Consider the following 14,044-nt stretch of genomic DNA (forward strand, 5'->3'; position numbering starts at 1 on the left):
ATTCTCGCTATGCCAAGATAGTTTCTAACATTCAAATAAGTGTGAGAAGGCTCAGTAAACATCACTTTTTAATAAGCTGTAAATTCAAATAAGCTACATCAACAATAGTATTTACTGTAGCAAGGAGCCACGGTGGCACAATGGCTAAGTGCTTGGCTGCTAACTGAAAGGCTGGCAGTTCAAACCTACCCAGTGGCTCCACAAAAGACCCGGTGATCTGCTCCCATAGATATTACAGCCTAGAAAACCCTATTGGACAGTTCTACTGTCACACAGGGTCGCTACGTGACAGAATCGACTCAACAGCACCAACAACATTTATTGTAGCATTTATTTAATATAATTTTTTTATACGTCTAACAGTAGGGGAATAATTACTAAATTCTGGCATTATGCAGCCATTTAAAATTAAAGTTTATTCACTGAACAAATATTTATTGAGCACTTGTGTGCAAAGCATAGTACAAGGAGCTGGGGATACGGTGGAGAACAAGAATGACGATCAACAATAAGGAATATGTAGAAACAAGAAAAATGTTTATACGGTGAAAAAAGGTATATTAAAAAATTTTAAGCACAGTAGGGTTGCAACCATGTAAGATATGTGTGACTGTGGACAAAGACTAGAAGGAAATACATCCCAAAATGAAGCAGAAATAATGTTTCGGTGAAGGAGAAGGAATGTAAGTACCAGCAAGTTTAGAAGTCAGAAAAGGCATGAAATTCCCAGCTCTTCCAATATGTCTGGTATAAAAATTTATCTCTCTGGATAAATGTATGATAAAGCAAATGATGGGAAAAAACTCATTTCTGCTGACCCTTGCAGTCATATTGTTGTTGTTAGGTACCATCCGGTCTGTTCCGACTGATAGTGACCCTATATACAACAGAACGAAACACTGCCCGGTCCTGCGCCATCCTTATAATCATTGTTATACTTGAGTCCATGCTGCAGCCACTGTGTCAATCCATCTCATTGAGTGTCTTCCTCTTTTTCTCTGATGCTCTACTTTACCAAGTCCCTTGTCCTTCTCCAGGGACTGATCCCTGCTGACAACACGTCCAAAGTATGTGAGATGCAGTCTCACCATCCTTGCTTTTAAGGAGCATTCTGGTTGTACTTCTTCCAATACAGATTTGTTTGTTCTTTTGGCACTCCATGGTATCCTCAATATTCTTCACCACCACCATAATTCAAAGGTGTCAATTCATCAGACTTCCTTCTCATTCTCCACCTTTCGCATGCATATGAGGTGACCGAAACATCACAGGCAGGTGCACCTTAGTCCTTAAAGTGACATCTTTGCTTTTTAAAACTTTAAAGAGGTCTCTTGCAGCAGATTTGCCCAATGCAATATGTCTTTTGATTTCCTGACTGCTGCTTCCATGGGTGTTGATTGTGGATCTAAGTAAAATGAAATCGTTGGCAGCTTCCATCTTTTCTCCTTTCATTATGCTGTTGCTTCTTGGTCCAGTTTTGAGGGCTTTTGTTTTCTTATGTTGAGGTATAATCCATGTTGAGTCTGTAGCCTTTGATCTTCATCAGTAAGCGCTTCAAGTCCTCTTCCCTTGCAGCAAGCAAGGTTGTATCATCTGCATAACACACGTTGTTCATGAGTCTTCCTACAATCCTGATGCTGCATTCTGCTTCATATAGTGCCGCTTCTCAGACTGTCTGCTCAGTATACAGATTGAGTAAGTCTAGTGAAACGATACAACTCTGACGCACACCTCTCCTGACTTTAAACCACACAGTATACCCTTGTTCTCTTCAAACGACTGCTCTTGGTCTATGTACAGGTTCCTCATGAGCACAATTAAGTATTTTAGAATTCCCATTCTTCCAGATGTTATCCATAATTTGTTCTGAGCCTGCACGGTCACAGATCCGCATGGTCATAGATCCCAGTTTTGGTAAGCTGTCCATCTACATTATCATGCAAATCAATACAAAGATCTTTTTCAGTTCTAAGATTTCTGACTTACCTCTGTGAAGTGCCAGGTATAAACTTTTTTCCACTGCCAAGTATCCATAGGCTTCCAAAGAGAAACTACATATTCACAAGCAGTTACGATGCAGGGCTCTTTATAACCAGCCGTTGCCCACCACATGGTACTCACATCCACGGAACAGGATCCTGAAGGATTCTGACAACAAAATAGCAACAATAGTTATTTTAAAGTGATATTTGAGGTCTGTTTTATTTAAAAAAAAAAAAAAAAAAAAATTTTTTTTTTTTGGAAAGTAATGAATTTCAAGGATTAGATGAAATATCAGGTTAGCATAATTACAATTTTACTTAAAAAACTATCTATACACACTTATAGATAGATTTAAAAATATATAACTCTAGAATAGAATAAATAGAATAAATTTAGTTTTAACCACAAAAAAGAATGCCTATGAATTTTTTTTATGAAAACTTAGCTGTTTAGAAATTAAACATCCCGATCAACCACTCAAAGGTTGAAGGGGATATAAAAATTGAAATGACACACTATTTTTATAAACAAACAATAAGGAGAGAGCACTGTCTATCCAAAACTGCAAGGTATGGCCAGTGCAGTATTTCCAAAAAAATTTATAACCATAGCGGCATTTATTAGAACACAGGAAGCATTAAAATAAAGAATGCAACTCGAGACGTTAGTAAAAAAAATAATAATAATAATAACAGAATAAAAAAATAAACACAATGAAAAATAGAATTATTGAGGATAAAATCAGAAATAAATGAAACAGGAAACAACAAAAAAAACCCAATCAATAATCAGTACATCCAAAAACTGATTTTTTTTGAAAGCCCAACAGAATGGATAAATCTCTGGTAAGTCTGATGTAGGAGAGGAAAAAAAAAATAGAAATGGGGGGAAGCTTAATTACATACACAGACAAAAAATTTAGAATAACTTTTTACATATAACTTTCAAAATAAGAATGAAATGTTCATTTCTTAAGAAACTAAGTTATTATAATTTTTGAAACAGACCACAGCTATCACTATCTGCCTTTCACAGAAAAGGAAACTAGGGCTCAGAGGCTAAATAATTCACTGAGGGTCAGTCAATAAGAGGCAAAAACAGTCTACGTGGCTTTAAAGCTCTCTCCTCTACACCCGTGGTTTTCAACGGGGGGTGACATTGCTCCCCCAAGGGATGTTTATCAATGTCTGGAGACATTTTTGGTTATCACAACTGGGGAAGGGGTTGTACTGGCATCTAGGAGGCAGAGGCTAAGGATGCTGCTAAGCGTCCTATGACACACAAGATGGCCCTCCACACCACAGAGTTACCCAGTCCAAAACGTCAACAATGCCGAGGTATACTAGTTACTTCCTAACCCACCATTAACAATTCTTCTAGAAACATTACACCATTGGAGTAGCAGAGGCATGAATGACTCTTCTTTCTCCTCCCCTCTGCCCCTCTTTTGATCAGAATGCCTGGTTTAAATTTAGATGCAAAGTTGAGTTACTCAGCCTATGCTGCTGTTGTCAATAGCTTCACATATAAACTACCTCAGAAGATCTTACAATATAAACATTGCTGTTGTCAACAGCTTTACATATAAACTTCCTTAGACGATCTCACAATATAAACACGGGTAGAATATTTTGAAATACAATTCTGTTTTTCTGAGTCTGTTTTACCAATTTAATTAAATGAAGAACAAAAAGCTACACGATCAAATTCTTTTTCATTTTCCTATCAATTTGTTAAATGCTGCAGAGATGTAAAATACAAGATACACTACTAGGAAACATTTTTCTGACCTTTAACTTTGAAACCAAGTGTAGGCTGCCTGGGTTTAGGCTATCCCAAGTCGGAAGGTCTGATATTTCAGCCTGTGGAAACAAAGGTCACGCCATTAATCTATGCTTTATGTATGATGTCTGCCTGCGTCACTTACTCATCAAAATGTCTACAGCATATATTTTTATTTCCTCCAGTAACAGCAGCAAAGCTCCAAACGCAACTGCTTCACTAATGACAAAGAAAATAGGATCACCCTATATTTTAAAAATACATATTTTAATCTTAATTTCTCCAGAATGAACTTAATATTTACAACGAAGACATATGAAAGAAACATGTTAAAACATTCTTAAACATGAAGGGCCAATGTGTAAGGAAGTCATGCTGTCCATGCTTACTAAGACATTTCATTTCTTCAAAGAAAAGTTCATGAAGGAAAGAGACTGTACCTGTTCAAATGAATCGTTACACGGCTCCAGGCGTGTACTTCCACGTAGCTGATTTCCTTTGGCAGTGAATGACTCCATGGGTAGAGGTGCAGCTTGGGAGCCCGAGTCACGGTCTGGTTGTCCCGTTCTATCTGACACATGGAGGCTGGTATCCAATTTTGAGGGACTGATGGAACTGTTGCATGGTTTATTATCACTAGCGATACTGACTGTGTCTTTCAAGTGAGACAGTTGGGGAGTATAGCAAGCACGTCCAACAACCTCTGCAGACACATTTTCATAGCGTGCTTGGGAGTTAAAAGCTGGAGTAATGCCTAAGATGGGGAAGGCAGGTGAACACATGTCTGCCGTAGGTCTGTCATTATCATCAGGTCCAACAGTGTTTAAAGGAGTGAAAAGTAATATGGATGAAGAGAGCCCCTTGCTGGACTGGCTTTCCAGGTGTGGCATTTTAGGATGTGCTTTCCCTGGTAAAACAATGGGCTCCTTTTCCAAGACTTCCTTTTCTGTATCTATCTGTTTAAGAATCAGTTCCTCCAAAACAGTACAACTTCCCTCTTTAAGATACCTTTCTGCACACATTTTCGATTCAAAAGACTCAATCATTTTTTCAGAGTAGGACTTCAGTTTTTGGAGCTTAAGAGGTCCAAAGTCATCATCAGGTAACTCAAAGTCTGTGATGTTGAAAAAAGATGAAAGATGCTTTAAACTTAGCATTTCATCCTTAGGAAATGGAGGACTGAAAGCACAGTGATCCGAAGCTAAATAATAAGCCTTATCTTTGGAAGCAAGAGAGTTCTCTTTTTGACAACGACTTTCCTTCCCTAAAATAGAAAAATAAGCAATAACAATAACAAGAAAGCCCAAGAAAAGAAACATTAGGGTGCACTTTTAACACAAATATATTACAAAATATTCATTACTTTTCCATCCACAGCTCTGAAACCTCAACGAAGGATTCAAAATATGGTCATAGTTTAGTGGTTAACGAGCAATTCTCCTCCTCCTCTTTTTTAAAGAATATTTTATTGTGTTTTCCATCAAGGTCTACATAGAAATTTAGTTTCAACAATTTCTATGTAAGTTGTTCAGTGACATGGGTTAGCAGTCCTCCCTTCTGCAGTACCAAAAAAGCAGAACAGTGTGCTGACAGCACTGACTGAGAGAAGGAAGACCCGGGTCTAGTCTCAGCTCAGCCACTGATTTGCTGTTACCTTGAGCAAGTCAATTCACTTCATCTTCCCTCATCTCTTATTGTCCCTCATAGGGGACAAGACTAAACATCTCTATAGTCCTTTCCACCTCTATGATTCCATCAGGCTTCCAGAGTACAGTCTACAAAACACTGCCTCTTCTCACTGAAGAAAACGTAACCCTCTTTTCAAGCAAAGAGTAATTTACTGGTCCTAAAGTGACTGGAATTTTATACATTCAAATTAAAAGATAATTAAAATCACAGCAGATTATTTCATTGGACCCAAAAGGATGTTTCCAGTTTATTACTGATTGCCTTACTTTCTGATTCCTTTGTATTCTTGCTGCCTTAAAAGAAGACCAAAAAAAGCCAGAATGACTTATTTTTAACTTAATTAATTATAGCTCATAGACCAAAGTGTGGGTCCAATGGTATAAAGCAGCCCACCACCTGTTTTTATAAATAAAGTTTAATTGGAACACAGTAATGTTTATATATTGTCTATGGTAGCTTTTATACCATAGCTGAGTATACAACAGAAACAGTATAAAACTATAAAGACTAAAATGTTTACATTTAGCCCTTTACAGAAAAAGTTTGCTAATCCCTACTATAGAAAGCCATAGTGAATTATCCACTCTGTGCTCAGCTTATGATAACTTCTCAGTAAATGAGTTAAAACGCTTAAATGATAACATAGCACTTGCCATCCTGTGTCCCACAGAACTAAGACTACATTAGCTATTTTACCCAAAAAAGTTGTGCTTTTTTTTTTTTATATGATTACACCTAACAGAATTTGTCAGTGAACTTTTACTCAGATACACACTTGCTTTTACTTAAAAAAGGCTTCCTACAGTAGTTATAAAGCTTTTACTCATGGATAAAGGCCATGTTGTACCTGAATATTGTTGCTGGGTGCCATTGAGTCAATTTTCGCCTCATCATGACCCCATGTGACAGAGTAGAACTGCCCTACAGGGTTTCTTAGGCTGCAATCTTTATGGGAGCAGATCGCCAGGCCTTCCCCTGCGGAGCCACCGGCTGGGTTCACACTGCCAACCTTTCATTAGCAGTCAAGTGCTTAAGCATTGCTCAACTAGGGTTCCTTGAAAAATATTAACTGTTATATTTTTCTTTTCAGTGCCTACTTTTTCAACCACATTAATGAACTGTGACTCCATACGGCCAGCTTTGAATCCTGGCTCTCCCACTTACTAGCTGTGTGCCCTTGGTGAGTCACTTTAATCTGTGTCGTAGTTTCCTCATCTGTAACACCAGGATAAAAATAGATTCTACCTCATATAGGGCTGCTGTGAAGATTCAGCGATTTAGTATCTATACAGCATCTGAACAGCGCCAGACACATAAACCGAAAAACCAAACCCACTGTCGTCAAGGTGATGCCAACTCACAGCAATCCCACAGGACAGAATAGAACAGTGTTAACTATCGTCATCATCATCAATCACATTAACTCTCCTCACCATGAATTTCTTTTTCATTTAGATCTTTGAGCAAGGTGACTTCTTCCTTGGATCTGGTAACACCCCTTGTGCCAGAAGCTGGCAAAGTAAGTTCATGATCATCGAAGAGTGGGGTGCATATTGATTTTCTTTTTCCTCTATTTCTTCCACCAGATGGCTGGATAACTGACTTACTAGTCAAGTCATTATCCTTAGCAGGTCTGGTGGGATAGATGACCTCAGTTAATGAGAGAATTTTCTGAGAAGGACTTCTTGAACTTGGTTGCCCTGTCCATGTGTCAGATACCCTAATTTCACCTTGGTCAGCTTCTTCACAGGAAAGGTTTAAATTTTCAGTTGCTGCCTTACTTTTAAGTCCTTTTTTCCTGACATTCAAATGACTTTGAATTACAGCTTCCAGGGCTACATTCCTCTGGCGATTTGACATACTTCGTGTTGTTCTAACATAATATTCTGCAGGAAACAGAAGACCTTCAAGCATTGTGCAAGAATGTGTTTGATTTTCTTTAGCAACAGGAGAGACTGATTCTAGGCTAAAACTCTTAGATTGATGTAGAACCTCATTCTCCAGAAGACTTTCATTTTTATCATCAGGAGTATTACTGGGAGATTTTAAAGACTTCTTAGTGTGATTCTGTTCTTTTAAGTTCTGGTTTTCACTTGAGTTATTGGAAGTGAGCTCACTTATAAAACATGAATTCTCTGCTACTAAGTTAGGGCTTCCAAGCAGCTGGTCACTTGCACTTGTATTTTTATTTATCACGGGGTTATTTGCAAAGACAGTCATTTTTTTACCTCGGGCCTCTAAGTTTACGGGTGAAGAAGTGCTAATGTTAGTAAGCTCACAGTTAGCTTTTGGAGGCATGTGTTCAAGTTGCTGGCCCCTACTAGTATCTGAGGGAGTATGCAAATGAACTGTAGTCACCCTGGGGAAATTATTTCCTCTTAAGAGTCGGTCAAAATCTCTTTCTGGCTTGGCAGTTGGTGGAATTAATAGATTCTTTCCATTAGTTTCCGTAACTAATGCTGGAGAATCTGGTATTTCATGCTTAGAACTAGAAAGGTGAGTTCTTATTTCAAATACTGGAGTTTTAGGCTTTTCCCTGTTGATTTGTTCCTGTCCCTTTAGTCTTTTTCCAGAGAGTATAAGTGAATCAGAGTCAAAGAAAGACTCCCTCTCCTGAGGAATAAATGTTCTTTTCTGCTGCTGCTTTTGTCTCCCTGGCAGCCTACTCTGCTTTTTCTCACCATTGGGGTCATTGTCCCTGTAGAGAAAATGTTCTTGGACACCATCTGTTCTTTGTAGATGTGATTCTTCCACTGGGCCATCTCCAAGGTTAAAGGACTCAGGCTCAATATCAAGAGTGATACACGTCTTTTCTCCAGTTTCTTCATCAAGATGAGTGCTGATTTGTAATTTGTCACAAGGAGATACTTTACTTTTAGGTTCTGAGAAGAAAAAAATATATAATTTTTTTTTTAAAAACAAAAAATACTCCATATATATTTTAAAATAATATAAATACTACTAAATATTTATTTAAGAAAGATTAATAGTATTTCTCCAGGCAGATCAAGGTACACATTTTTAATAAGCTAATAAACCGTGATAATTTTAAGTAAATGGACACAACAGAATTGCAGTGAAAAGTTTTTTTTTTTAACTAAGGATAATTGTTTATCACAATTGTCTTTTCATTTTTTAATCTCACCTAATTTTTATATCCATCTATTTCTTTGTTTTTGGCTCAAGTAATTTTAATACCGCTTCCCTATTTCAACAGCTCCCAATTTTATGATTATAAATTATCTGGCTTTTAATACCAGAAATGACCATTGTTTTTTAATTTCTATCCAGATTTTTTTCTGTGTATACATACTTACTTAAAAAAAAATCTTTCTAATATTTAAGCAATAATATAAGCTCTAAAAGCTCAGAGGGGAACAGAGCAACTAAATAAATCCAATTGAAAATATAAAAAGTCTATTGCTCAGAGAATGGGAGAAGAGAAAACATTTGCAAATCATCTATCTGATAAGGGTCTTATATCCAGAATATGTGATAAACACTCAACAATAAAAACACAACACACTTTTTAAAAGGGCAAAGGACTTGAATGGCCATTTCTCTAAAGAAGGCATAAAAATGGCCAATGAGCACATGAAAAGATGTTGAACATTAGTCATCAACGCTGTTGTTGTGGTGTGCTTTTCCGTTGATTTCAATTCACAGCTACCCATAGGGTTGCCAAGGCCGTAATCTTACAGAAGCAGACTACCACATCTTTCTCCCGTGGAGCAGCTGGTGGGTTCAAACTGCCGACTTTTCAGTTAGCAACAGAGTACTTAATCACTGCGCCACCAGACCTCTTCATTAGTCATTAAAACAAACAAACAAACAAAAACCCAAACCCGTTGTTGTCAAGATGATTGCGACCCACAGCAACCCTATCAGACAGAATCGAACTGCCCTATAGGGTTGCTATGAGTCGGAATTGACTCAACGACAGTGGGTTTGGTTTTTTTTGGTTTATAGGGTTTCCAAGGAGCAGCTGGTGGATTCAAACCGCCGACCTTTTGGTTAGCAGCCGAACGGTTAACCACTGTGCTACTAGGGTTCCTCATGAGTCATTACGGAACTAGAAATTGAAACCACAGTAAGCTATCACTTCACATCCATGAAGACAGCTATAATAAAAAACAAAAACAGAAAATAACAAGTAGTGGCAAAGATATGGAGAAACTGGAACCCTCATACATTACTTCTATGAATGTAAAATGGTACAGCCACTTTGGGAAAGAGTCGGCAGTTACTTAAGAACTTAAAACACAGAGTTACCCTATGACCCAACAATTCCACTCCTAGGTATACGCACAAGAGAATTGAAACTATATGTCTACACAAAAACTCGGACATGAATGTTTATAGCAGCGTTATTCACAAAACCAAAAGTGGAAACAAAGCAAACGTCCACTAACTGATGAATGGATAAACACAATGTGATATACCCATACAATGGAATATTATCCACCCTTTAAAAGGAATGAAGTACTGATACATGCTACAACATAGATAAACCCTAAAAACATTATGTTAAGTGAAAGAAGACACAAAGGCCATATATTGTATAGTTCCATTTATATGGAACATCCAGAACAGGCAAATTGATGAGTCATAAAATAGATTAGTGGTTGCCTAGTGCAGGGTGAAAAGGGAAATAGGGAGGACTGCTAATGGGTACAGGGTTTCCTTTTGGGAAATGATGTAATTAAACAGTGGTGATGGTTACCCAATCTTGTGAATCTTGTGAATATACTAAAACCCACTGAATTGTACACCTGTCTTAGTCATCTAGTACTGCTGTAACAGAAATACCACAAGTGGATGGCTTTAACAAATTTATTGTCTCACAGTTTAGGAGGCTAGAAGTCCAAATCCAGGGTGCCAGCTCTAGGGGAAGGTTTTCACTGTTGGCTCTAGAGGAAGGCCCTTGTCTCTTTAGAGTCTGCTTCCTAGTTCCGTAGAGATCTCCCCATGTCTTGGCATCTATCTTACCCCATGTCTCTTATTTACTTGCTTAACTTGTTTTATATCTCAAAAGAGATTGACTCAAGTTATACCCTACATTAATCCTGCCTCATTAACATAACAAAGGCTGCTCATTCCCAGATGGAATTATATAACCATTGGCATAGAGGTTAAGATTTACAACATATATTTTGGGGGATATAATTCAATCTATAACATCCCATCCTTTGGTCCCCCAAAATTAATGTCTTTGCTATAGCAAAACACGTTCACCCCATCAGATTATCCCAAAAGTCTTAAATCAACTCCAAGATCAAAATCTCATCTTCTGAATCGTCTAAATCAAATATGGGTGAGACTTTAGGAATATTCCATCCTGAGGCAAAATTCCTCTTCATCTGTGAACCTGTGAGATCTAGACTACAAGTTATCTGTCTCCAAAGAACAATGGTAGAACAGGCACAAGGTAGACATTTCTATTACAAATGGGAGAAACTGGAGAAAAAGAAGGGATAACGGGCACAAAGCAAGTCCAAAACCCAGCTGAACAATTTATATTAGCTCTCAAGGACTAAAAATAATCCTCTGTTCTTTGGGACCATCTGGGCAATGGGCCTGCCCTCCAGACTCTGGGTGCTGGCCACGACTTCAGCTTCCTCAGCTTTAGGCAGCCCCACTTTCCTAGTCCATCTGAGCAGTGACCCCACCTACTCAGCCCTGGCAAGCCCCATTCTTCTGCCCCTTGGGCATGGTAGCCTCACCCCTTCAGCTTTGGGTGGTGGCCACATCCCCCTGGCACATCTTAACAGCAGCCCCACACTCCTGAACCAAGCTGGCAAAGATACAACTCTTTGAAACCTAGCAGGCTGCGGCCCCATCCTATGAAACCCAAGGGACGTTGTTTCCATCCTTTGAAAGTTAGAAGGCCTTGCTTCCTGTGCTCCTTCCAATAGTTCTGTGGATGTCTGAGCTGCTCCAAGGATGATCCTTTTCTTGGAGGGCAACAGATATAACTCCTTTGGCCTACTTCCTACCTGTAGAATTCCAAGAGGCAGACAGCATTCTTTCCTGTTGTTCTTTCTGTTCCCTTCAGTTTAGGCTGATGGGTTTTCTGCTGTCGTAGATAGTTAGACCCATCAGTCACAGGCTTAATCTCTTTAACAAAAGACTGATGTAGCCACTTCCTTGGTGAGCATTCTGGGACATGTGTTCTTAGTTTGTACAAGGGAATTTTCTAAATCTCTGAGTTCTGTTTTCATTTTGCAGTTTATTTTTCAGTCCACCTCTTTCCTCTCACATTTTACTATAAGTGGCAAGAAGAAACCACACAGCCCCTTTAACATCTTGCTTAGAAATCTCGTCAGCAGGATATCCAAGTTCGTCACCTACAAGTTCTACCTTCTACCAAACATTTGAACATAATTTAGACAAGTTGTTGCCACTGCAATAAAAAGCATCGCCCTTCCTCTGCTGTCCAATCGCATGTCCATCATTTTCTTTTAAAGCCTCACCAGGAGCATTATTAACATCCATATTTCCGGCAACATTCTGTTCCTGGTGCCATATGCATTCTCTAAGACAACAGAGACTTCCTCTGTAGCTCTCCTCACTTCCTCCTGATCCCCACCAGAATTGCCTTTGACATCCGTTATTCCACCAACAGTCTCTTCAGGGCAATCTAGGCTTTTATCATAACTAGGTACCTTCAAACTCTCCCAGCCCCTACCTATTACCCAAATTCCAAAACCACTTCCACATCTTCAGTTTATCTGTTAGAGCAGCACTCTCACTTCTTGATACCAAATTCTGCCTAGTTACCTAGTGCTGCTATAACAGAAATACCACAAGTGGATGGCTTTAACAGAAATTTATTTTCTCATAGTTTCAGACTGACTCAAGATACACCCCATACTAATCTTGCCTCATCAACGTAACCAAAGCGGCCCATTCCCAAATGTGATTATAACCACAGGCAGAGAGGTTAGGATTTACAACATGTATTTTGGGGGGACATAATTTAATCCGTAACAACTTTAAAAGAGTGAATTTCATGTTACATGAACGACACCCTCATTAAAAAGAAAAGTCTATTAGTAGTCCTTATCGTCTACTCTGGGAAAAAGAATCACAGCCAAATATACTTGGAAAATGAATAATAAAGCAAGCATGAGTGAATAATGTGCTAGTTTTACCTGAGTGGTTTAACCGTGGTGAAATTTCCTGCTGGAGCAAGCAATTTTGTTCTTCTACTGTTTTCTTAACAGAATTCTTAACCTTCTCAGCTCTCTGGGCACGCTAGAAAAAACAAAAGCAGCTCAAGGAATAACTTTAAAGAAACAAGTTTTCTATAATACTTTATATTATGAAGAACTGTTTCTATAAAGTTAGTACTAAAAGACCTTAGTTTGAAAGAACAATAAGATTCACTTACCTGAAGGCGGGCTAGTGTCTTGCTGTATTCCCTTTTCAAGAATGCTAGTTTTTCCTTCAACTGGAAGAAAGACACCAAACAATACTGAGCAGGGAAAAAGATGGAGTCAGAGGGAAGAGATGCAGTGCCAATCAGACATGAGTGTGTACTGCTCAGAAGGGTCCCTCAGCAAGAGGCAGTGGATGGAGTAATACAGGCCCATAACAATCTACTTTCAATTCTCACAAAACACCAAACTCTCTTAACATCTCAAGACCTTTCCAAAATACTGTTCCTATCACCTGGAGCATTTTCTCCACCACTAATTTTTCTAATTCTTACTGATTCCCCAAATCTCAGTTTAGATTTCTCTCTCCCTGGGGTAGCCTTCTGGGTCCTCCTCCAAATCCAGGTTAGACATCTACCCATTCCCTGTGCTTCCCCTATGACAGTACTTATCACTATGCTGTCTGTTTACTTCTCTGTTTCTCCACCTCACTGTGAGATCCCTGAAGACAGCAGAGGCAGTCATCCTCAGACATACACTCAACAAATCAATCTCTTTATTTATCAGTTCTTGTTCCAGGTATCTCTAAAACTTGGAACAACAACTGATACCCATTATGTGTCAGTTCCTGTTCCAGGTGCTAGAGATACAGGGTGGTCAAGGCTTCTGCTCTCAGGTAGCTTACATATAGTAAAGGACACAGAAAAGAAACAAGTAAACAGCCAAGATGATTTCCTATGTTCTCCAATACGCAGATAAACAGGGTGATGTGAGTGACTGGGCTACAGGGAATGGACTGCTTCAATGGGTGGCCAGGGAGGCATTTCTGATGAAAATTTGAGCTTAGAGCTGAAGAAGGACCTAGCTTTGGAAAGAACAGAGGGAAAGATATTGCAGGCACAGTGAACCACAAATGTGAAGGCCCCATGGTAGAAAGTGGGTGTATTTGAGGAACATACAGAAGGCCAGTGAAATTGAAGCCTTTACTGCTGAATTCCCAATCAGGCATACAGTAAGCATTCAACACATACTTATTAAATAAATATATAACCAAGTTGGGCTGAGTTCGATGACTAGTCTAAAACTTTACGGATTCCCTTTGTCTTTCTGATTTCCGAGGTTCAAAGCATTCTCTCAGCAGCAAAGCCACTCTCTCTCTCTCTTTTTTTTTCCTTTGTTTTCTAGGGACCAAGAGTCGTTTTTGGAGGAAC

General features: G+C 38.8%; 1 protein-coding gene across 4 annotated transcripts in view; it reads right to left on the minus strand.

The window, feature by feature from the left end:
- PALB2 (partner and localizer of BRCA2) overlaps positions 1-14,044 on the minus strand; it is a 29,162-nt gene that overhangs the window by 13,435 nt on the left and 1,683 nt on the right. For all 4 annotated transcript variants that reach the window (XR_002787890.2, XM_003418903.4, XM_010598452.3 and 1 more), the window contains exons 2-7: positions 12,848-12,907; positions 12,609-12,711; positions 6,888-8,336; positions 4,206-5,029; positions 3,774-3,845; positions 1,987-2,148 (exon numbers count right to left, since the gene is read on the minus strand). Coding sequence is in view for 3 of the 4 variants with exons in the window: in XM_003418903.4 (XP_003418951.3) it covers positions 1,987-2,148; positions 3,774-3,845; positions 4,206-5,029; positions 6,888-8,336; positions 12,609-12,711; positions 12,848-12,907 (2,670 nt within the window). In the remaining variant the exon portion in view is untranslated. The remainder of the gene's footprint in view (positions 1-1,986; positions 2,149-3,773; positions 3,846-4,205; positions 5,030-6,887; positions 8,337-12,608; positions 12,712-12,847; positions 12,908-14,044) is intronic.

Source organism: Loxodonta africana, chromosome 12 (assembly GCF_030014295.1).
Source record: "Loxodonta africana isolate mLoxAfr1 chromosome 12, mLoxAfr1.hap2, whole genome shotgun sequence".
Taxonomy (NCBI): Eukaryota; Metazoa; Chordata; class Mammalia; order Proboscidea; family Elephantidae; genus Loxodonta; species Loxodonta africana.